This window comes from Grus americana, chromosome 18 (genome assembly GCF_028858705.1).
Source record: "Grus americana isolate bGruAme1 chromosome 18, bGruAme1.mat, whole genome shotgun sequence".
NCBI classification, from domain to species: domain Eukaryota; kingdom Metazoa; phylum Chordata; class Aves; order Gruiformes; family Gruidae; genus Grus; species Grus americana.
This window is the reverse complement of record NC_072869.1, coordinates 3,660,868-3,683,538: the sequence shown is the minus strand read 5'-3', so window position 1 is coordinate 3,683,538 and position 22,671 is coordinate 3,660,868. Positions and strand designations below refer to the sequence as shown.

At 42.4% G+C, this 22,671-nt stretch overlaps 1 protein-coding gene across 1 annotated transcript in view; it reads right to left on the bottom strand.

Moving 5' to 3' along the window:
• Positions 1–1,331: 1,331 nt before the first annotated feature.
• The window catches only part of PRKCA (protein kinase C alpha), a 159,806-nt gene continuing 138,466 nt past the window's right edge, over positions 1,332–22,671 (bottom strand). The window contains exons 13-17 of the mRNA XM_054846634.1: positions 22,351–22,489; positions 16,164–16,244; positions 14,610–14,717; positions 12,009–12,149; positions 1,332–8,151 (exon numbers count right to left, since the gene is read on the bottom strand). Of these exons, the coding sequence (XP_054702609.1) occupies positions 7,987–8,151; positions 12,009–12,149; positions 14,610–14,717; positions 16,164–16,244; positions 22,351–22,489 (634 nt within the window). The 3' untranslated portion in view covers positions 1,332–7,986. The remainder of the gene's footprint in view (positions 8,152–12,008; positions 12,150–14,609; positions 14,718–16,163; positions 16,245–22,350; positions 22,490–22,671) is intronic.

Sequence of the window (22,671 nt, the reverse complement as noted above, 5' to 3'; positions counted from 1 at the left end):
GCTGTGCATAGTGGTCAGTGATGATCATTTGGGGCATTAGGAGCCTTGACAGGTCCAAACATCCCCAATCCCAGCTTCTGCCTCCCGGGGAGCTGAGCGGTCCTCTCGCAGCAGGACCAACTCCTGAGTCCACCCTGAAGGCCACGGCTGGGAATGAAATCCCACCCAGCCCCTGTCTAAACAGCCAAGGTGATGGGAGTTGCAGGTCTGGCAGTACCGAGCTCTGAGGACCCCTTCCAGAGGATCGTTTAGGTTGGAAAAGACCCTTAAGATCATCGAGTCCAACCTTTCCTCTTGACCTGGCTGCACCGACTCTGCACGTACACCAGCTCAGGTCAATGATGTCTCCACTAACTCCCTCTTCTGCTCTGCAGGAAGCTCTCAAGGCCTCAGAAGAGATGTGTCCATGGGCTTCAGGAGAAGCCGCGCACATGAGATGAAGGCTGAGCAGCCTGGAAATGCTGTCTCTATGAAAAAAAAAAATTAACCATTCCTTTGGGCAAACTCAGCTGGCCTTTTCTGCAAATTAACCTAACCCAATTATTGAATTAGCACGAGATTCGATACATTTGAGAGCAAGCAGAAAAAGTTGTCCGTCGAGTTGTCACAATATTTGTACGTTGCTTTCAAATTTTTAAAATAAAATGACATCAGCCTAAACGAGGCAAGTGCCCGGACTCGAGGCAAGTACGGCTGGTGGGACTGGGAGGTCGTGTCCTCTCCTCCACGAGTGCCAAAACAAGTATTTCATGGCAAAGGTGGGTCCCTAAGGGTCACGAATCACTACGAAACAACCCCTCTTCCCAGGAAGAGGTGGCAGAGGGTGGAATGAACCACCCGGGGCTGACGCACACAGAGATGTGAAGAAGTGAAGTCTGAGTTTTCTTGGGGTCTACCTGCTGAGAAGGAGGGCACATCCCTCCACCACCACGTCTCCCATCAAGCTTTCAATCGGAGCCTCCAACCTGAGCCCTCGCTTCACTCCTGGGACAGTTTGTGCCTGCGGCATCCACGCCTGGAGCGGCTCAGAGATGCCGAGCCCAGTGAGCGGGTCTGCCAGGGAGCTGCTGGCTCAACGCGCCGCCTGCTCACCGCTTACAGACCGATCTTTCCCCCACTTAAGCCTCTTTTTCTCTTGATTTATTACCAGGAATTAACAAAGGGGCCAGGTTAACATTCTGTGTATGAACAGAGAATCCAGGTCTGGATCTGGGCGAGCTCTGCGGCCGATCACGCCGTAATCTGCAGCCTCAGGGCTTTGCGGAGTCAATTTTGAAATAAAATTTCATAAAGGCAGACCAAACTCTCACAAAAGTAATGATCAGTATTTTTATTCATACACACTTGCTTTGAAACTACAATTAATATTTAACAAAAGCATTTCATGCAAACGAAGATTGAAGATATTGCGAATTAAGAAAAAAAAGATGCTGTAATTTATACATCAGTCTTGCCCACTATACTTCCAATGATTTTTTATTTTTGAAAAATGAATGGCCTCTCCAAATTTTCTGGTAGCATTTTGCAGATAGATGATAAGAAAATAAATAATGTTCTCCTCTTTATAAACACAAAGTTTGGGTCTCAAAATAATACTAAAAACCACGAATGAGTTCAAGGTGGGATTACTCCTTGTTTTAAATAAGATAACATTAAAATAACTTGTAATCATCTTAAAAGTTTCAGGTGTGCTCCGTATTGTCGTGCAAAATAATACATGTGTTGGGATACGCACATTTTTAAGAGGCAACAAGCTTCATTTCGTTGAAATTACTTTTCTTACATTCATTTTAATAGCACGTAAGAGAATAAATGAAAGGCTTTGTGGGGAACAAGCCACAGACTAAATTTGTATTATCACTGCAAGAACATTGTTTTCTGCCCCAAGTCAGCAAGGCATCCGAGCATGCAAGCTCTGCTGACTCCCACGGGATGTGAAGCCGCTCAAAGGTAAGCCCAAACGTCCACGCTCTGCCCAACAGCCACGGCCGCAAGCACATACTTAATATTTTTTGCTGAATTTGGGCTTACAGGCTCAGTGCTGCCAGATGCCGGATGCCGCCGCCGCGGCTCCGAGAAAGCGCCAAGCACGCAGCGAGCTCGAAGCACGCGGCGCTTCCACCGGGTGCCTGGGAAGGCCAAGACAGGAGCCCAGGAAGCTCGGGAAGGACGGAGCCATCGGCAGCGCTGCCGCTCAGCGTTCAGACAGAAGGCAAATAAAGACAATTCACATAGTTCTTGGGAAAAGGTTTATAAAGATCAGAAACATAATTTTGCTTTCTATTAAAGTGCTCCTGTCACCAAGTCACGATTATAAAATTAACGTGACATCAGCTGCAGACTTTCCCCTGTGTCCCGTAGCGAGAAACGAAAGCAGGCTGGTGATCAGCGCAGTTGCTACTCTTCCTGCACATCTCTGTTTAAAATTACTAATAGACTGCTGATTTGCTTTTTTTTTTTTTTTTGGGTCGACCAACATCAGTGGAAGAAAAATCATTGCTTCTGGGGCAGTTTCCTTTTAAATTTGAACTATGGTGTCACACACAAGGAAAAGAAAAGCAAAAGATATACGACACAGGAATACATTAAAATATCAACGGAATAAACCTGTCATGGATGGACCAGCTGCATAAAGAATATCGCTTCTCCTTCAACAGGAGCCAGTGTAAACATCACTAGAAAGCAGCCGTGCTGACTTTATTTACTCATAGGGAATCTCACCCTACAATAATCAGTTCTGCTCAGACTTCCATTTACATGGAATTTTTAAATTGCACATAGAAATCTCAGTAATTGGAAAAGAGGTAAGTGCAGCTGACCTACACAATCAGCAAGCGTCACTCCCCACCGCACCCTGACTCCAGTTAATAAAAGCTGGACTCCAGATTCCATAAGAAACATATCAGATCTGATTTTATTTCTCTTTAAACGGTTTCAGCAGAATTACTAAAGTTCTATAAAAAAGTAGAAATAGCATGGTATACCCAGCAATACCATGTGAATCGAATAAGCTGATTTAATATTAAAAATTATAATAATACTTACACAACTCTTTTCAGGTTAAAAGTGTATTAGAAACATTACCTAAGAAGTCCTCACACCTCCCTGTGAGGTAAGTAAGTATTATTACCCCCATTTTACAGATGAGGTAACTGAGGCAGAGAGGTTAATAACTTGCCCTCTCTCTCTCAAGGTTTTCCTAGGAACAGGAGGGCTGTAGTGCATGATGATTATTCATTATAAGGCTATTTAATTACCAGTCGTTACTGGCATAGACACTGGTTGGTAGGAAATCATAGATGTTTATGGAGTCAATTCCTATTTAACTCTTCAACTGAACTATTTCAGATCCCATCTAAGAGTGTGGAGCTGATGCAAAAAGTGCTTTAAGCTTGTCTACTGTTTTACTACTCGGCAGCTCAGTGCCTACCTACCCAACAGCACTCAGAGGTAACTCATCGCCCGGAGCCGACGCTCACGTTTGCAAAGAGACAAACCCTACGTACAATAACTTCTGCTAATGACAAAAAGAACTGAAAATCACATTAAACGTTTCCAGAAGGTTTGTGGCAGGTCCAAAAGCCCACTGTAAACTCAATACTGTAAATATGCTTTCTACTCATATCAAAGCTTTATTATTGGATTATTATTATTATTTCCAATGATCTGTTTTGCTTAATAAGGAGGATCTTCCCCCTCTGCTAACTGCAGGTGTCTCCTAGAGCATTTACCTGGGATTGCATCTGGATGCAGACTGAGAAAACAGAAATTGCAAGTGGTACCACTCGAGCCCGGCCCTTGGACACGCCGTCTTTCTGGCTAGAAGACAAGTTCCTCCCTCCCTCGACCTTAGTAATTTTACAGGAGCCCAGCATTATTCAGTTGAATTCACCCCAAAAGACAGGATGGATTTCAAAGGCCAACGGCAGTTAGATATGATGATATATTCTTTTAAAGTAACAGCTGATTTCCAGAAGAACTTCCTTCAGTTTGTAACAGGAAATTCAACAGTATTTCTGGAAAGAATGAAGGATCAGAAAGCCAAATTGCATTTCTCCTCTAAATTGGATTAAAGGGGAGTATTTTATTATGGGAAGGTGCTCCCTCCTTCTCTCGTATGTGCAATCCTTGCTAAGAGCACCGAGACTGGCTGGAGGGCGAAGCGGCTGTCCTGGAAACCCACCACCCTGCTGAAGCGACTTGAAGGTGGATAAAAACCACCAGATGCCCGAATAATGAAGAAATTTGCCTAGGAGCCAGTTAAGTCCCATTTAACCCCTGAAAACGGCTTGGAAGTTTTACGTTGCAGACCTGTGCCTCCCCCGGCAGGAACGGGGCTGCTCCGGAGCCCCTTGGGATTTGAGCGCACGTGGGATGGAAACGTGGCTCCCAAAACTTCCCACCAGCTTCAGAGTATTATAATTTTCAATTTGACTTTTTGAAATCTTCGCAATAATGTGGGTGTTCGGATTACGGTGGCCATTGAACACAAGTGAAGAAAAACAGTTCTAATGCCTCTCCCTCCGTTGATACACGTTCTCTAGAAAACCAAATCTTGTGAGAAATATTATATAAATAACATCTGTATTAAAAAAGATACACAAATGCGTGCTGGATACTTAAGGTTTTACTTGCCATTATAAATTTCTGGATGATTAGCAAGCCAGCTGGAGTTCTCATTAAAGGGCCGGTCCAAGCGCGAGCGCATTAAGCAGAGCAGCGAGGAGTAACACAAAGAGTCAGTCCCTGCTTTAGCCCACCCCGTCTTGTTCCTACAGGATCCATGAGTTCACAGTACCTTTTCGTAAGCGTTACAGACACCTACAGAAGACGACGTGAGATGTGGCAAGCCCAGGAGCTTGAGGTAACAACGTTAAAGAGGAATTTCTGCTTCTACATCAGAAAAACTGGGGCGGGGGGGGGCAAATGCAAGTGCCTAAGAAACTGGTGATGAGAAGCAGCCGGAAAACGAGCGGCTCTGTTCCGATGTTGGACCGGCTCTTTAATGCCGCATTCCGGTGTGAACAGCACCGACCGTCCCAGCACCGCCCGCAGTGGCACTGCCCTGTACAATTCCTATTTCATCAGGAAAACCAGAACTGTTGGGGAACGTCGGCCCGTGGGATCTCCTGCCTGCTTCTGGCTCGGTTCAGTTCTGCCCCTGTACTGCTTTGCTTACTTCCAAAACCCCTGCGCGGGTATTTCTCCCAGTATTTTCCTTGGTCACTTCACATTCTTAAAACGCACGTAATGCTGCCTCTTGGCAGACTAACTTACTTGAGAGCCCCTTCTTAATTCAAAATCTGAGCCGCAGTAATTTGTTAAATCTATTCTCTTCTACAGCATGATACTCAGATTTTCCTAAACTACGGCAGACTGATAATATTCAGAAAAACATAAATAGGCACGAATACTGCCCTAGTCCACACGCTTTATGGTGAATATCATAATTTTTAAAGTATATAATATACAAAGGAGAAAATGAACTCCCAGGCTTGGCTGATAACAGATTTGACACAGAACGGTTGAAAAATTTTACTCTTACAACGTTTTAAAAATTTTGAGTTCTGTTTATTTAGGCAACAATCTGAGTTCTTGTTAGTTGGTCGCTGCCCCTCGTTAGCAGTGTGTTTCCCCATGCCTCAGAACGGTTCGGTTCGCTCATTAGGATTTAATCTAAATAATAAACCTTACCCGGGGAGACGCTCCTTGCTCAGAGCTGGGGCTGCAACAGGACGGCGAGCGGGCGAAAAATCAAACTTCTGGAGTGTCACAGATCACCGTCCTAGGCACCAAATATACGGCTTCTGAGGGCACCAGGGGTGCAGAAGCACGACACAGTTGCCGTTCGCATCCAACCGTGTTTCACTCCAAAAACTGTCCCACTGCCCCCCGGGGGCAGCCCCGGAGCCAAACCCGCCCACTCGGCCACCAACTCCCAGGGCCGCATCTTTCTCACAGAATCTTTGGCACAGGTTCCATTTTTATTGTCATAAAAGACGATTAGAAAGTCGATTCCCCTCCCACCCCACCCCTCCGTTACATATTCTAGTATAAATTTAAGTCTGTTATGGCAAATAGCTTACTTTTTGAATATGTTTACATGCTGGAAAAATTGTAATCAGTCTGCATGCAGCAACAGAGACATCATGCTTCTGGCATCGGCATGCACATCTGACAGACAAAACGTGCCTGGGGCTGCGAACGCTAACAAGGCAGAAGGGGGAAAAAAAAAAAAAAGGAAAATGCACTGACTACTATTTTACATGCTGTAACAAAACCAAAATATGCACAAAAAATATTTACTGATATTTGAATTAATATCTTCTGGTAAGTCGTAAGAGGAAATATCAAAATTTTTTATCTAAGTGATAGGAGAGGAGAAGATTGCATTAATTACAGTGTTCATCATTGCAAATAAAGTCTATTTCCTTCTCTGTAAGTAATAAGCAGATGTGAAATGAAAGCCTAATTGAACCTCGTATAAAACCTGCAGGTAGCAATTATTGTTTAAAAGTAGATCTACTTTTAAAAAAGATTATACCCTAAGCCATTAACGATATCCAAAACCTAAAGTAAAAACCAAAACAACAGCAATAAAACATTTAGCTAAATCTAAATGATGTAATTCAGAACAAGAACTTTCACAAATAAAGCACAATTTGTTTTATAAAATTTTTATAATACTCTTTATGCTTGATACGATTATGTCAATAATATAGATCTGCTTATTATTAACCCTTATTATTAAGAGTTATTACTAAACATGCAAAATTCATTGCATGAAGCATGTGTAAAATGTATTAAATTCCATTCTGTCAATAAAACATTTTAGGTGCTGCTTCATTCAGGCTTGATTATTCTACAGCCCCAATTTTTCTGAATTAAAACTGATTATTTTAAGACTAAATCTCACTTGATTTTCATGAGTTATTCTGAAGAAATCAGGAAGTCACTTGGGGCTGCATTTTTTGGTTAATTTAGTATATGTAATGCTTTCTTCGATTTACTGCCCTATACTGCAGACTATAAACAAACACATGTAAATAAGATTTAAGGGACTACAGTTTTGTTTTACATTCCGGGTTAACAAATTTCATAGTAAAATATTGGTATTAGAACCAGTTAACAGTAAACTTGAGGAGTGGTGTAAATTAAATTAACTGAACAGACAATGGCACCCTGGATCACAGAATAATCTCATGGAGATTAAAATTCACAAAAATATTATTAAAATTATTACTATTATTATTATTAAAGACAAAATTTCACCCTTGAGTTTATCGCATGCTACTTAACAAAGATCCTAGAGATCTGGCCACCGCTGAAGTGTGTTTAGACTTGGTGTTGCTTACAGGATCGGTTCGCCAAGCCTCAGGGTCTAGTTCGATTTTATCCCCCCGTCCCAACTTGTTTCCTGTCCTATTTTTGAAACAACTACTTTCACCAATTTTTTTTTTTTTTGCAATGCCTCTCCTCCACGGTGCTGCTGCTGTTTCGGTCTCTCGTGCTCTGCTGATCTCCCTGAAGAAGAGCAGGGAGGAGCGGTCCCTCGGGGCCAAGAGCTCCCATCTCCCACCATCCGCACCGAAGGACTAAATATTCAAAGCTGGTTTGGTTTGTTGGGTTCGTTTTTTTTTTTTTCCCCGACCGTGTGTTAGATTATTTCTAACACAGCAGAGTGGAAAAGGGAGCAAAAGGACAGTGGGAAGTTACAAAAATATATAACGTACCAAAAAATGGGTAAGTTTAGACAAGTCAGTGGTGACTTCGAGAAGGATAAGTGGGCACCGTACGCTAATTTATTTTCCATTAAGACAACATCGCTGTTGCAAAGCCAAAATCCTGAATAAGTGGCCCTTCCCCCATCTTACGCTTTCTAACCCTACAATTTCCAGGCCCAAATGGAATCAACAAGGCAAAAGCCTGAAAATTGTAGGGTTAAGGACCGTTCCCCACTGCCGGATTTGTTCCTGTTCTGCTGTTTCATGCTACATTTTGTAAAAGGGGGTGCACGAACTGGGGGTTGACGTAAGAGAATCCTTCAAAATCTGTTTGGTCTATGTTAGCGATGACCAGCTGATCTGGAGGAGTTAACACCGGCTGTCCTCGGGTAAAGAATTTATCGAAGTTTTCGGCACCTTTGCCACACTGTAAGAAAAAAAGAAAAACAGAAAAAAGGCTGAAAAAAATCAGCAATAGGTTGGCAGTTTCAGCTTTTTGCAGATTTTTCAGGTTACATGCAAGGCTTTCCCTCATTTGTTATGAGTAGTTAAGAGAAAATTTTCTTTCCAGGTATTTTATCAAAAATTCCCAGGCAAACAGAGAAGTTTTAATAGATGAATTCTGATGAAAACCAGAGTCAGCATGAGGTGACAAGGTAAAGAGGCTTAAACATTCAGAATTACTGGGATAAAAAAGGAAAATGAAAATATTTTTATGGACATGTATTGGCAAGAGATATTTTATCCGTCAAGTCATTTCATTCTTCTTAAAACCTTTACGATGCAAAATTAAATTTTCGTGTTAGCCTCTGTTTCCTTCACGATCTGCAGAAAGCTCAATGTAATTCATTGGTATGCTTTGATTCTTTGTTGTACAGCCTACAAACTCTTGTAAATTCAGAAAAGACAGCAGAGCTCCAGTGCTGGGGACTGCAGGAGGGAGCCGGGGCGGGGAGCGCATCCTGGGAACAGGTCCCCAGTACGGAACGCGCTATCACTGGTTTCCTCCTTTTTTTTTTGTCTAAGAGAAGAGACACGTCGTCTTGCAAAGCCCAGTCGAGAAGGGGGGTTGTATATAGCTACATGCTGAACACAACTCATTGCGAACAGGAAACAAAAGAAATCAGGTTTGTGGAAAGGATAGTTTTAAGGAATGCAGAAAGCACTTGAAAGGCAGGGAAGTACGATTAGAGGCAAGTTAAAAAGGATGAAGGTGGGACCAGAACAAAATTAGCTTGGGTGCAAGAAAAAAAAGCGTATTTGAGGAAAACTCGGCATTGAACACTGTGGAGAGGTCTAAAGGAAACTGGTAAATCTGCTTATCTCAAAACTCTCTGCAAAACAGATCTTCGAACAAAGCGTGGTTGTACGATAACGGCACTGCACGTTTCTTCCCGTTGTCCCTGACCCTGTCCTCTCCATCCATCCCTAGAGGACACCTGCGCTATCGAATACTTCTGTCAGGGCATATATCCACACGTGGCTTTAGAGGACAACATTACACTATTCTCTTCAGGCTTAGAGGATCGCTTGGGAAGGGTGGAAGGTGGCTCATACAATAGACCGGTGTTAAACGTTGAATTTGCTGAACTAATGCAACATGAATGAAGCTGTGCATTTACAGGAGAAACCAACTGGAGAGGGGCTCGTTAAGGGAATTCGAGGGTGAGATCTCTTGAAAACAGCTCAGTCGCAGTTTCCGATCTCCTTGCAAAGCACCTGGCGTGTCCTGGACTGGGACGTGCCATCCGATCTGAGCTGCAAAGAACTTTTGCTGCCTCAGGCACAAGCTGGTTTATATTTCAGGTGAAAAACGCATGCTCAGGTACTGGACCGCAGAAGGACACTTGTTCAGTCTTGGAAGAACACAAGCAGAGGGACACTTCAACGGGTTAAAGGCTAATGGGATCTGCTTTTTTCACCCGGGGTTCTGCACTCACCAAATACCCTGGTGCCCACTGAAGCCAATGCATTTTGGTACAGAATCTCTGGAGAAGAAGAATGGACAGAGCGGAACTTTGACAAGGGGAAAATTCTCCATCATTGGAATTAAAGTACATGTATCGCCAAATTAACAGTCAAATTTACTTAGAGGCAGTACAGTCAACTCAGAGCAGCAACAGAAGGGCTTTTTATACACGGAAGATTTTTTTTGCTAAAAAGATGTTCTACAGATATGCATCATTCTTCCACAAAATTATGTTCTGTCTTTTTTCTTTTCTCCCCGCCCCAGAAGTGGAAGGTATTAAAAAAAGCTATATACAGAAATCAAAGTCTCTGACTCCATTAAGCCTCTCATTATTGCTTATACTAGCAGAGGCTGAGGAATAACTTGTGCAAAATTCATGTATTTTTTGGGTGCCAATGTAATTGTTTATCAATAAATTTGCATCTTCAATTACCTATTTGTCTTCCCATTAAAAAGCAGCACTGCCATCACGAGTATCAATGCAGTGTTAAAGCATAACTGAAAATATGGGACTCCTGGAACTCCTAAACTTACAATTATGAGTAAAATGTCCTTCTTGCCAAATAATCAGTCCCTGCCTATAGCCTGTGAAATGTCAATCTGGAAAGAAACACATTATTTAAACTGACCAACTGCTGACCCAAAATCCGTGGCTCCGTGCTGGAGTGAGAACCATGCCTGTGTGCAAAAGCAGCAGGATTATTCCTGCAGCATCACGCTTCCTAGAGAAGATGCACCTAGAAAGGCTTTCTGAAAAAAACCCCACCTCAAAGAAAGCCTCTAAACACTCCGTGTCTTCAAACAGATTAAGGGTTGTGTGTTTTTTTGCTTTCTAGAATCCATATGAATAGAATCAGCAATCACAATAAATGAGTTATACATAGGGTATATAAATATCAGACTCGGATTTTAAATTATTTTCATCTGGGAAAGTTAGGCTCCATGTGAATATGCCTTGGTGTATTTTAATAGCAGCCTGTATAAACAAAACATGATAACCATGGGGATGGAGCAGAGCTGCTCTAAAGAGGAGCCAGGATCTGACACGAAATGTGCTATGACGGAACCAGACCATACTTCAAGATTTTAGTACCTTCATGCTGGTATTACTTTTAACTTCAAGGAGAGTCTAAGCACTCAGTTCCTGAGCTAATAAAACTTACAGATGTGAAGGCAGATTTGCTTTACGATCAGCTTTAAATTTGACTCGAGAAGCTTGTAGTGAAAATCGCCATACGACATGCTTTAAAGGGTGCAGCTCCCCTTCGGGCAGAAGCCCTGGGCAGGGCTGGCAGCACCACGCACGCTCTTTACTTATTTACACCCTTCCCCGCGTGCAAAACCCACACCGTACGAAAAGGGTATTTCCCCCAGCACAGAACACTCTTCTCTGCATGCAACTCCCCTCCTGGTGATGTGAAAAAGTCATTTGCACGCAAAAAGAGTGGAATATATTCTGCCACCGGGTAGCGGCCTCCCTCTGTTCATCGGTTTGTGATTGCACACTAGTGTGTCTGTATGGGTAAATAAATCAGCGTACAGACCTATGATCCTACACCTGCAGTGCTACGGCCAGCCACGTATCTCAGTGGAACAAAAAAGCGTTAGAGAGGAAAGATTCAATGTTAGGACATAACAATTTACAGCTGTTCCCGAAAGCTTGTATTCTTGTGCGCAAATACTTTTCTCTGCCTGTCAATAAAGCACAGTACTCGCTGAAGGAAATTCTGTATCAACAAATACAGCTCTTCAAATTATATTATGCAAACAAGTTCTCACAGTAGGGACATCTTTCACTCGTTTGGATTTCTAAAATATTCCTACAGATACATGTGTGCAAACCGGTAACAAACATTAAAAATGAATCAGGGATTATTCCTGCACACTCGGCAGATGTCGGCCCCGGTGCTGCGTAGCCCACCGTGGAAGAAATTCACCCCGGTAGTTGAGATACCTTTAATCACTGCCTTTGGAGGCTGTTCAGAGGAGACAGTCGGGAACCGCGTTTATTACAGGTGTCAAGTGGCTGATGAGAATATGCCAGTTTTCCCTGTGCTCAAATTCTCACGCAGCGCGTGACCGTCCAGTCAGGACTCAAACCATCGAGAGACTCTTTCACAAGGAACAAAGTACACTGGGTTGTGCTACAGAGTGCCAAAACATTAGCAGATTTAGACTGGTCTGCCATAATCAAATTGCCTTATTTTAGAAGTGTCCCAGATTCGCAGCACCACCAAGGCAGCATTCATCTCGCCCCACGGGAAGGCACGACCGCAGACACATGGAGCGAGGGAAGTACTTGGCATCTCACTCACCACTTTAGGTTTGAAAGGTGGCTGAATCTCTCTGTTCTCCAGTTTTTCCCAGTCAATTCTCCTGAAGAAAGCATGCTCCCTGATGTCTCGTTCACCTTCAAGGCCGCAGCCAAGGCGTTTTGCGGGATGTTTAGTCATCAGCTATTAGGAAGAAAACACCAAATGATTAAATTTAACGCTGGACTGAAAGTGAGACAGATGTTCCCCAGACTGCGATGCTCTCGCTTCTCTCTTGAAGATGCAAGTTGCTAATAAAATTGTTCTGAACAGCTAAAATTCATTTTTTGAAGATTAGTTTTCTTGTTTGATTACTGGAGACAGCACGTTTGCAGCAAAATTAAGGGTTGCACTTGAGAACTTTTTCCCATTCGGCAGAGGTTGCCGCTGGGGGTGTGGGTGGGCAGGCGGTGCCCCGGGCACGCTGCCATCGTATTAGTTCACAACTCACTCCTGAATTTCACCTTTGGACTTTCAGTTCAGTCTTATAAATCTCCAGAACAGCTTCTGCCCTACCTCAACAATCAATTAAACTTAATAAATTCCAATATACTAAAGCTGTGTGAAGTACAACCCCTGCCTCCTTTCATTTTTCTGGGCTTGTTCGAGACATCTCATTACAGAGCTTACAATTTCTTGGCACCTAGGTGAAAATATCTAATCTGCGTTTCCTCCCTTGCATCCTTAATGACATCTTGGTCAATACTATACCCAGTTGCATAGATTGAGCAGACTTGGGGGAAAAAAACCCCAAGCCCACCAGCATTGCATGCTTGGAAACGGTAATATGCTTCCTAATTAACAAGCTCCTCAAAACCTTTTCAATTGATACGTACATTAGGAATTGAGCAACGCAGCCTTCAACTCTCAGTTCCAGTATTGTGGGGACTTTTTCAAGCTCTTTTACAAATGATGTACGATTAATATACTGCTAGGAGTGATACTTCAACACATTTTTTTTAAAACCTCAGCTGTACCGCTTTAGTCTCCCTCCAAATGTTGAGTTGATCACATTCCAACTTTGAACCTAAAATAAAAGCGACTCTAAGCAGACTTTGGGAAGTCGGCTGTGCATTGGGCTAGGAGTCACATCCTGCTTCAAGCTTAACAGCAGCTTCCCCTTTTTCTTTTACCTTTGCTAAACCCCTTGCTTTAACAGTAGGTGATAAAAGAAAACGTGAATAACGATTCTCGCAGTTTTCATTCTGTTCTGAAGTTACCGCATTTACCAAACCCAACAAACTCGGAATCGGCGGAACAAATGTCAAGCAGACAATTCCATTTCAAGAGCACAGCGGGCACACATTCGTCTTGCCCGATGGTGCGCAGTCCCGGGATCGCTGAGCTACTGCAGCCTACAAGGTTCAGAAGCTTTCTCATATTGATTTTTTTAGCTCAGGTATAATGCTTACTGAAATCTGGGATTAATTTGTTAGTTTAATACAGATGACCATGTGTTAGTATCACCTGACCTTAAACCCAGCGGTGCGATGCGATTTTAGCTTTCTGACCTCCCTTTGCATAAGCATCTAGGAGAACAGCAGCAAGCGGGAGAGCTGAAAACACGGTAATTAGATCAAGTTCAAACTGTGCTGTTTGAATATATCATTTTCACGACAAGGCATCAATCTGCATGTACTTTACAAAAATATATCATGTTTTGTTTTTGTTGGTCAGCATATCTACACCGGGATAGGCTCCAAAATTAGAGTGGTCTTTCCTTCTACCTTGTTGTTTTAAACAGCTTTTCTTTGTCTTGATGATTTTTCCTTAAGGGATTAATATCCAGCTCATGTACAATACTATGTAAATGGTTGCAAAGGAAAGGAGGAAAGTAAATACCAAATTAACTGACACTAAGTGCAGTCATATTTTATCAGTGTAAGGAAGACATCAAATAACGCTCTATAGACTGTGTTCTGGAAAAGCCACAGACTGACAGTACTCTAGGGAATCACATGGAGTCAAAGGAAAGTCAAATGAATTCTTTTTTCCTGAGCTAATCCCCTGGAGTCAAATCTATCCTTTTCCTCAAGAAAAAATGAAATTAACTTAGAATCTACAAGAAATTTTAGGCCACACAGGTTACCACTGGGTCAGGATTTCCCCACAGTTTCCTCGCATTTACGCTAAAGATTTTCACGTAAGCTCATCTTTACCTATGTTTCAAAATTATTCTCATTAACTCATTTTATCTGCTGCTCTCATTAGGCATACCGGGCTGAGGACTCGCTGGGGTATCTGGTCTCCATCCAAGCCGAGAAATCTCCTCACCCTGCAAAACTGGGATTGTGCTGCCGAGGGCCGAGAGGCAAGGCGGGTGGAGACGGTTCACACCATCGTCCTGTTTATAAATTCTGCTTTGCATTTGGCAGCTCCTGATTCTGACATTTGTTCTTACCATAAAACAAGCAGGCGTAGCGGGAAGAGCTGAATTCTTATCAGTGACACCGAGCGATGAGCGCTTCATGACAACGTAGCTCAGCACAGCCTGACAGAAGTTGCGCGGAAAAATACTACGGTGCCATATCAAAGCCAGGCAAATTTAGTGATTCACAAGGATTGCCAAAAAGGAACTTAATGACAAACAAGCATCTATCTCACCCCCTTGCAGATGGAGACAGCTTCTTTGGACAGTGATTTTGGATAGGAAACATTATGCTCCATTATGGACTGGAAAAGTTCATCTTCATCTTCTCCATCAAATGGAGGCTGTTGAAAATAAATCACAGGTAAGTTACTTATTGGCTTCGGGGCTTTTTAAAAAATTATCCACTTGTTAAGAGATGGCATGACAATGCTACGGTCACACTGGGTCAGGTCAAAGGTGCATCCAGCCCAGCAACCTGTCTCCAGTCAATCACAGATGCCCAAAGAGATCAGCGTACAGCAGTGGTCCTTGCCCAGGAGCACACACCAAACTCCCAGGCATCTGCAGCTTGGGATCTTCCGACCCAGAAGTTTAGTGTTTATCAGGCCCAGGTAGAAATCGAGGAGAAAAGTTCATTTCTGCACCCGGCATGGCAGCCAGGTTAATGAAACGTGTGCGGGATTATCTTCACGATCATCTTTAATCAGCTTTTAAAGCTACTGTGCACCACACAGCCAAAATACTTCAAAGGGTGAAGCTTGCAGATTGTAACTTTCAATTACCTTCTGTTAAGGTATATCCATCCCTCACTTAATTCCAGTTGAAATCCAGTTTGTTTTATAAGACGTGGCCGTAGAGTCTGCTTCTGTGAAGGGGAGGCTGTATCACAAGCAAGGGCTGCGTTTTATTTTTAAATATAAATGAGGAAAGTGCCTGTGGGTGAGTGCCCAAGACACAAGCACTATGCGAGGCTCACCTAATGGTAAATCTCATTTTCTCAAAAGCATTCAGATGCCCAATATTTGCAATGCAGACTGGAAACGTTAACAACTGAAATTGCTACACTTGAAAAACTTTTAAAATGTCGACTGGAATTTAGTAGAGAAACTATTAAAGGCATTTGTTAAAAATGTATGTTTTAAGCTTCGGAAATACGTGCCTTTAGCTAACGCTCATTGAAAGCCAATCGCACAAATCTTTTTCAACTCAGGCCTAATAGAATTCCTTAAAGTTGGTAGTTATCTGCCATTTCCTGCAGTACAGTGTTGCTTTTCTACTTGAGTGACTCAGAGAGCAGCATCTCATTAACTGTGCAGAATAAGGGGTCTGTAACCGAGCATATTTCAAGTGGCGAGACCCATACTTTACCCCTAGGACATACAACACAAAAACTGTATTCTTGTGACTTAACTGCAATACAGAGCATATACACGCTCTTATTATGTCTCCCTGTGGTTCCAATCTCCTAAATGATATTTCTTCCATTTGACATGCATTTTCCTGCGCAAGTGTCTCCCATTCAATTTTGAAGCTGGCTATTTATAACATTATTACAGTACAAAGAAGCCGTATTCAAAGGCAGCGCTTGATTATGTAGGTGCAATATAAAGAGCTTAAAGCCTAAATATATTCTCAGTGAAGTCAGTCAAGAGTACAAGGAGATAATACCAGTATGAAAGGCCCCAAGCTGGTCCCCCAAGGGTCGAAACCCTTTAGGGAGCCTTGAAACAGAGCAGCGTTGGAGAGGCAGGAGGAGGTCACAGCGAGCACGGGAGGGTAACTCTTACCTGGCCAGCTAACATCTCATAGAGCAGCACTCCGTACGCCCACCAATCCACAGACTTCCCATACGGCTGGTAAGCAATAATCTGTACAATCACAAAACACCCCAAAGAACTAGTCAGAGTCTTGTGACATTAAATGGTGACACACAGAGATGAACATGTTTCCTTGAGAAAGCCCAGGAAGCCAATCCTGTCATCCTCACTCCAGCTAATCATTGGTTTCAGTGGGAGTTGGATCGGTTTGCAAATGTTAGTCTAAACCCGCCCGTGTCTTTTGGTACCCCGATATCTTGGGAAACGCGGCTCTTAGGAGACCTTGGGATGTGCATTTGAAGGCAGAGGAAGTACAGCAGCACAATGTAGGAGACAAGGCAAAAAATGTTATTCATTCATTTGTGTCAAAGCTTGTAATCATGAGACTCACTTAACTTACAGATTATCAATAATTAAGCCTTTCTTTTCAAGATTTATATTTTTGTCCTGCCGTAAAAGGAATCAAAATTTAAGAAAAAAGCAAAACCCTGAAAAGCTTGGTTACATTTTCCCAAGTTGCATGATTGAGTTACTCTTAGTATGAAGCCAGACACCAGCTACACCGAGAAGAAAGGGGTTTCTGCTGTTCAGCCTAATGGAAATGTCAAGTATTTTGCATCCGCTGGGTTCACATCTGACTCACGTAGAAGCACAAATTGAGTTCTGACACGACAAAAGGCCACAAGTGCCAACGGCACACAGGTCCCCTTGTGCGTCATTTTCTTTAATCAAGGCCTCTTCAGAGATCAGTGTTAATTTATTTAAGAGATGCATTTGGGCGTGCTATAGAGGAGTTTTGAGGTGCAGACATTCTCTCAGATCTCCTTCTAAATAACTGTGAAGGGATATTGTGAATCGTGGAGGGATGCCGGACATCCTGGCCACTGTCCATCCACACCGGGGAAGGCAGTATCAGAACCTCCAACGCTCCACTAGACCAAGCAGAGAACTGAGGCAGTCATTACTCCGGATGGGCTTGCTCTGGTTTTCCTGCTTGCAGGCACTTTTATTCTTTGTGAAACAAATTGCTATGACAAGTACACATCACACGTCCTAGATTTTTTAGTTGTCTGAAAGAGAAGTTGAACCGGTAAAGTTTTGTAGTTTCTCAGGAAAATAGTGAGTCACCAGTTCAATAAAGCAGGACTGCGTGGCTACTAAGGAAAATTATAGTCTCTATGTGAATACATGTTATTCACTGGGATAACAGCAGCACATGAATTAAAAATTACCGCAATGTTTCTAAGGAAAGGATTTCAAAATCAATTGCACTTTGAAATCTATTACACAACCAGAGGTAATAACAAGATTCTCAGCTGGAAGGTCCTACATAAAGGCAATCTTTATTAGTCGTCTTTTAGCAGTAATATGGGCTTTAAAATATATATTTGGGACATTCATTTCATAGTATAGTAGTTGACATATTTGGCTACTTTCCCTTTAATTTCTATCACCAGTAAGTTCCCAGAGGTCTGCTGGAATCAATGTTGCTTCTTGAAAGACCAAACACACCCAAAATTTTATCCAGAAAAAATACTGGCCTTTACACACAGAGAACAATAAAACATTTCATCCTCAACCCTTCTCTGACAATCTCTCCTTGCCTTATGGAAAAAAGTATTGTATCAGGAAAAAAAAAAAAAAAAGGGATATTTTTCAAAAGGTCATTAATTTATAAGGGCAGAACATTTTGTACAATAAGTGTGCTTCCTGTAAGTGGCTTTGGTAGGAACAGTTTATTTCAATTAGCAAATGAGAAAAAGATGGATCCATGGCACTGAGAAAGAAAATGCTGCCACACTGCCATGGTCCTCAACCCGGCAGTCAGGTCTGTCCTGGCAGAGGTCACAGTCTACTTCTCTTCCTACAGTGAAAGAGCTTGATGGGATTATTGAGGACAGGAAATCTTTTAAATATGGCAATGCAACATCATAAAATGAAAGACGTAACAAGGCACGGACTCAATGAGGCTGTTTGTTTACCCAACAAGAGGTGAGTCAAGACTGGGTTGTTCTCTAAATAGCATTCTCATCAGCAAACGTTATCTGCCCCAATTAAATCTGCCTTTCTGAGAGAATAGCACAGAATCATCAAGAGAGGTAATTAGCATGAAAAAAGATCCTACATTTAACCTAACATATGGTCAGAGTCATTAACATTTTTGTCCTATGTCATTGACTAAAATATTTAGTTGACGCCACACGTCAACACCAGCAGAAGCACCTGACGAACAGACCAGTGCCCCCTCGAGCTGGCGCACGCCTCCCTGGCCTGAACCAGTCGCACGGTGAGAGCGCTGGATTTGAGAAATAAATACGGACATCAAGTTCCACTGGGACTGGAAAGGTCCCACTGCAGCAAAGTCCCACTGCGAATGCAATGAAAACACTTTTTTCATTGAACCTATGGCAATGTGGGAAAAGGTGGTACCATCGATGTCTGCTGCTGCACACCGGAAGTTTTTTTTCTTTAATCCTAATTAAATGCGCTCAGTTTGAATCACCAGCTTAATCCTGGTAAGATTATGATACAAGTGCAACACAGAAAAGCAATCTGCCACCTTCATTCACCAACCTGCGTGTCGCACGGAAACCAGCGGTTTTACTCATAATATTGGGAACCATTCAAAGCATTAATTGGAAAATGTAAACGAGAGGAAAGAACGCTCACTTCAAGGAAGGGATTACATGTGGGAGGAAGCAGATGAGTTTTCAATATACAGTCAAACACGCATTGGTACAAAGTCAGCAAGTTCTAAATGTCGCATTTTCAGTAGTTCCCTCCCCCTCACCCAGCAATCATCATGTATTACCCACCAGCTGCCGTGCTCAAAGCCATCACTGGAAGCCTTGCAGCAGCTGCCAAAATAATCCTAGCTGCATGTACAAATTCTGACATCTTTTCGACTAAGTAGGGGTATATTAACATGACCTCCTGTCTCACCGCAGTGTGCGGAGCAGACGCGCGGAGCACTGAGGGAGTTCAGGTGCCCAGAAGTGAAGCCCTGTACCCTCCTCCAGCTCCCACCTCTGCTCTCCACTGGCCGGGGAGGAGCGGAGAGCTGCTGGGAGCCCTCCCTTCCCCTCCCTTCGCCATCATTAATTTACACGACAGTCGCCTTCATCTCCTTTCACATTTCAAACGTGCCATTTTCCCTACCTATTCCTGTCTTCTAAGAGCTCTGCCTTTTCAGGTGCTGTGGATTTGAGAGCTCAGGAAGAGCTCAGGAGGAATTTCTCTCATCCAGCCAAATTGGCAGAGGAATGTTGATTGTTTTCTGGTTTTTTTCCTCCTTTTTGCCTCCAAGGAAGGCACACAGTAAAGAGCAGGACACAGAGATTAATACCAGCAGTTTGTAGGAATGTTGAGATCATTGCAGCTTGCAGCTGGTAGCCAGTTGGGATGAAAAGATTATATCCCAGAGGCAAGAGAAAGTCTTTTATGAACGTATCTTATGTCTGCTGGAAAAGTTAGAACTCAGTTATTAAAAGAAATAAATATTACTAGCACAAGAAACAGTCAAATGTACACTTTCCAAACCCTTGTAATACCTATTAGCATCCCATAATCCCAGCAAATGCAAGGTCAGAACTTAAGGTTTGGAGGCTATTAGACGGAGGAAAAGGGGAACGGAGTTTCTAATTTAAATTCTTCTGAAATTCAAAGTTAGTGGTGCTGCTGCTGCTGCAGGGGTGCTGATGGTGGGGCTCAGCACTGCACCACAGGCAGCGGGCTGTGCTGGCACAATCCCTTCCCGCTAATCCTCTTGACATCCACCTCCTTCTGTCTCTCTTGACTGGTCAAGGAAATACAAAGTATTAATTGATTTCAGGGCTATTTTACTACTCTGACCATAAATATTTCAGTTCAGCACATCGATAAATATTCTTTACTAGATAACCACTTTCTGCCTGACACAAGTGGTCAAACCTGGGATTCTGCCAGTGTAACTGCTGCACATTTCTCAAATTGCAGAGAATAAAAAAATGAATATTAATTCCAGTGTATTATACACCTAAGTGCTGACTTTCCCAATCATTAGAAAAGGAAAGCATTATTCTACAGTACACCAAAGTGTGCGAGTCCACTTTGCTGAACACAGCACCATACTCCCCTACTTTTCTCCCCGGAGATCGAACGTGTGAAGCCAGCTGAGATGTCCCTCTATGGTCCTTCCAGCCGTGTTGTCTCTGGGCTATGTCTGTGGGTAGTTCAAGAAGAGGCAGCGTGGGCTCCTTCACACCCCACTATAGTCACACCATTATTTCCTAAATACTGATGAAAACAGCTAAGTCTCTATGTTTGAGTGCAACGCACTCACAGGACTACTCTACGCTAGATACCTTCAACACTTTATATAGATTTAGCTCATTGATCTCCACCCAGCAGGGAATGGTACCGTGCAAATGCATCCTCATTATAATCTATTATAAATTTATAAATTTTAGCCCATGGAAACATGCTGACATGTTCCTGCAAGCAAAATGTGAACCTTACTTTGAAGTTTACCACAGACCTAGTTAGCAATTTGCCAGTCACAATAATGTCTTCAGAAATGAAAGAAAATTAGCCAACTTAAAAAAAAAATAAAATCTGTTTGTAAGATGATAGAAAGATTAATTTCCTCCCAGTTACTGAATGTTTTGGTAAAAGGGTTATTTCTCCATATGAAATTTCCAAATAAAGTAAAATAAATCAGTCCAACACTGACCCGTATTGAGCATTTTGGCACTGACAACACGTTCTTTGGTATTAACTGGCACAAGACTATTGCCACAGAAAGGACACTTTTAAATTTGTAATATTGGCTTCATTTATGTTTTGACAGGAGAAAATGAAATACTGCTCTGGTTGTTCTGGTATCCTGCTGCAAGCAACAGCAATTTGCGAAAAAACAAGCTTTTATAATACATAATATTTCACTCTGAAAAGCAGGAATTAGCAACTGGAAAAAACCAAACTATTTTTCATTCCAATTTCAGAGAGATGACAAAATTCACCTTAGACACTAATTTACTCGTCCATGTATAAATCTCCCACATTCCAACAAACATTCAATTACAGCCAGCAATGTTCCAGCCAGAGCTGCCTCTTGCCCAGCACTCCGTGAAACACTGAGCATCTTGGATCAGGATACAGCCTCTTCCATGGAATTTGCAGCCAAACGAATCAAGACTCTTGAAAGCTCAGTATGCACAAATACCAGATTTTAATATTCATATATTTGAATCATTTCCAAATCACCACATGTGCTTGTTTTTAATGTTTTATACCTAAACTATTGAAATACAAATCATATCCAGACTAAAAATCTTGCATTTACCACAGCGCTTTAAAGTAGAACTTGGTTTCACAAGATCAAATTGTCATTTTAGACCCGCTGCAGTTAGGTTCATGTTTGAACGTGATTCAGTGGCTTGAATTCCACACAGGTATCGCCAAGTCACAGAAAACTCGAGGCAAATGATGGATTTATGACGTCAACTCCATTCAAGCCCCGATCTTACAGCTTTGTTGGGGCTTTCAAGGACTGGAGCTTTCCTGAGATCAAGAGCAGTAACTCAGGGCACCTGCGTACCATTTGTAAGACGTGGCTGGAAAAGACTACGGTAGTTTTGGAGGGAGGTCAGTGAAAAGCTTTGAGACCTCATGAGTCAATGAGTGGTGTGGGATTTCCTGAAAATGCCAAAAAATCCTTTAAATATATATATTTTGGCAGCTGTGTGAACCTATGGAGAAATACGTTAAAGAAGCCATGTTTGTTCCTAATAACATGTTTACTGACCTCATCACAACCTCAGCAACACCCATGAAGTCTCTATGACTTCACAAATCGAAGCACGCAGTTTAGTCTAACAACAAAATCACAAGGCGGAGATCCTGCTTTTTTAGTCTTTTGCTGGCATGAACAAAATCCGAAGCATGGATCTCATAAAGAGTTAGGTTTTCAATCAACTAGGTATTTTTTTAAATTGTGAAGCCATACTGATAATGTCCTATTAATTCACAAAGTTATTCGATATCCCTGCAGAAGTGTAAATGGTTCCATCCACAGAGTATCCAGAGTTACAGCTATCGAAACTTGGTGGTATAAAACGTGCGTAGGGACAGTTTTCATCTGAGAGACTAAAAGGTTCTTGAAATGGTAAATATTTACCTCTGGTGCAATGTAGTCTGGAGTGCCACAGAAGGTCCTGGTTGTTACTCCATCTAACATATGTTCTTTGCACATTCCAAAATCAGCAATTTTAATGTGTCCTTCTGAATCCAACATCACATTATCTAATTTCAGATCTCTATGAAGAATCACAGTAATTTAATGTTAATCTTCAGGTTCAACTAGGGCCAACGTAACTCCAGCTGAGTCTAGGTGAGGAATACGTGTAGCTGTTTGGGGGGCGGAGGGGACAGGGGTGCACGTGCGCGGCAATCTACAGTCCGCAGGGAGCCGGGCACCTCGCTGCACATAAATAAGAAT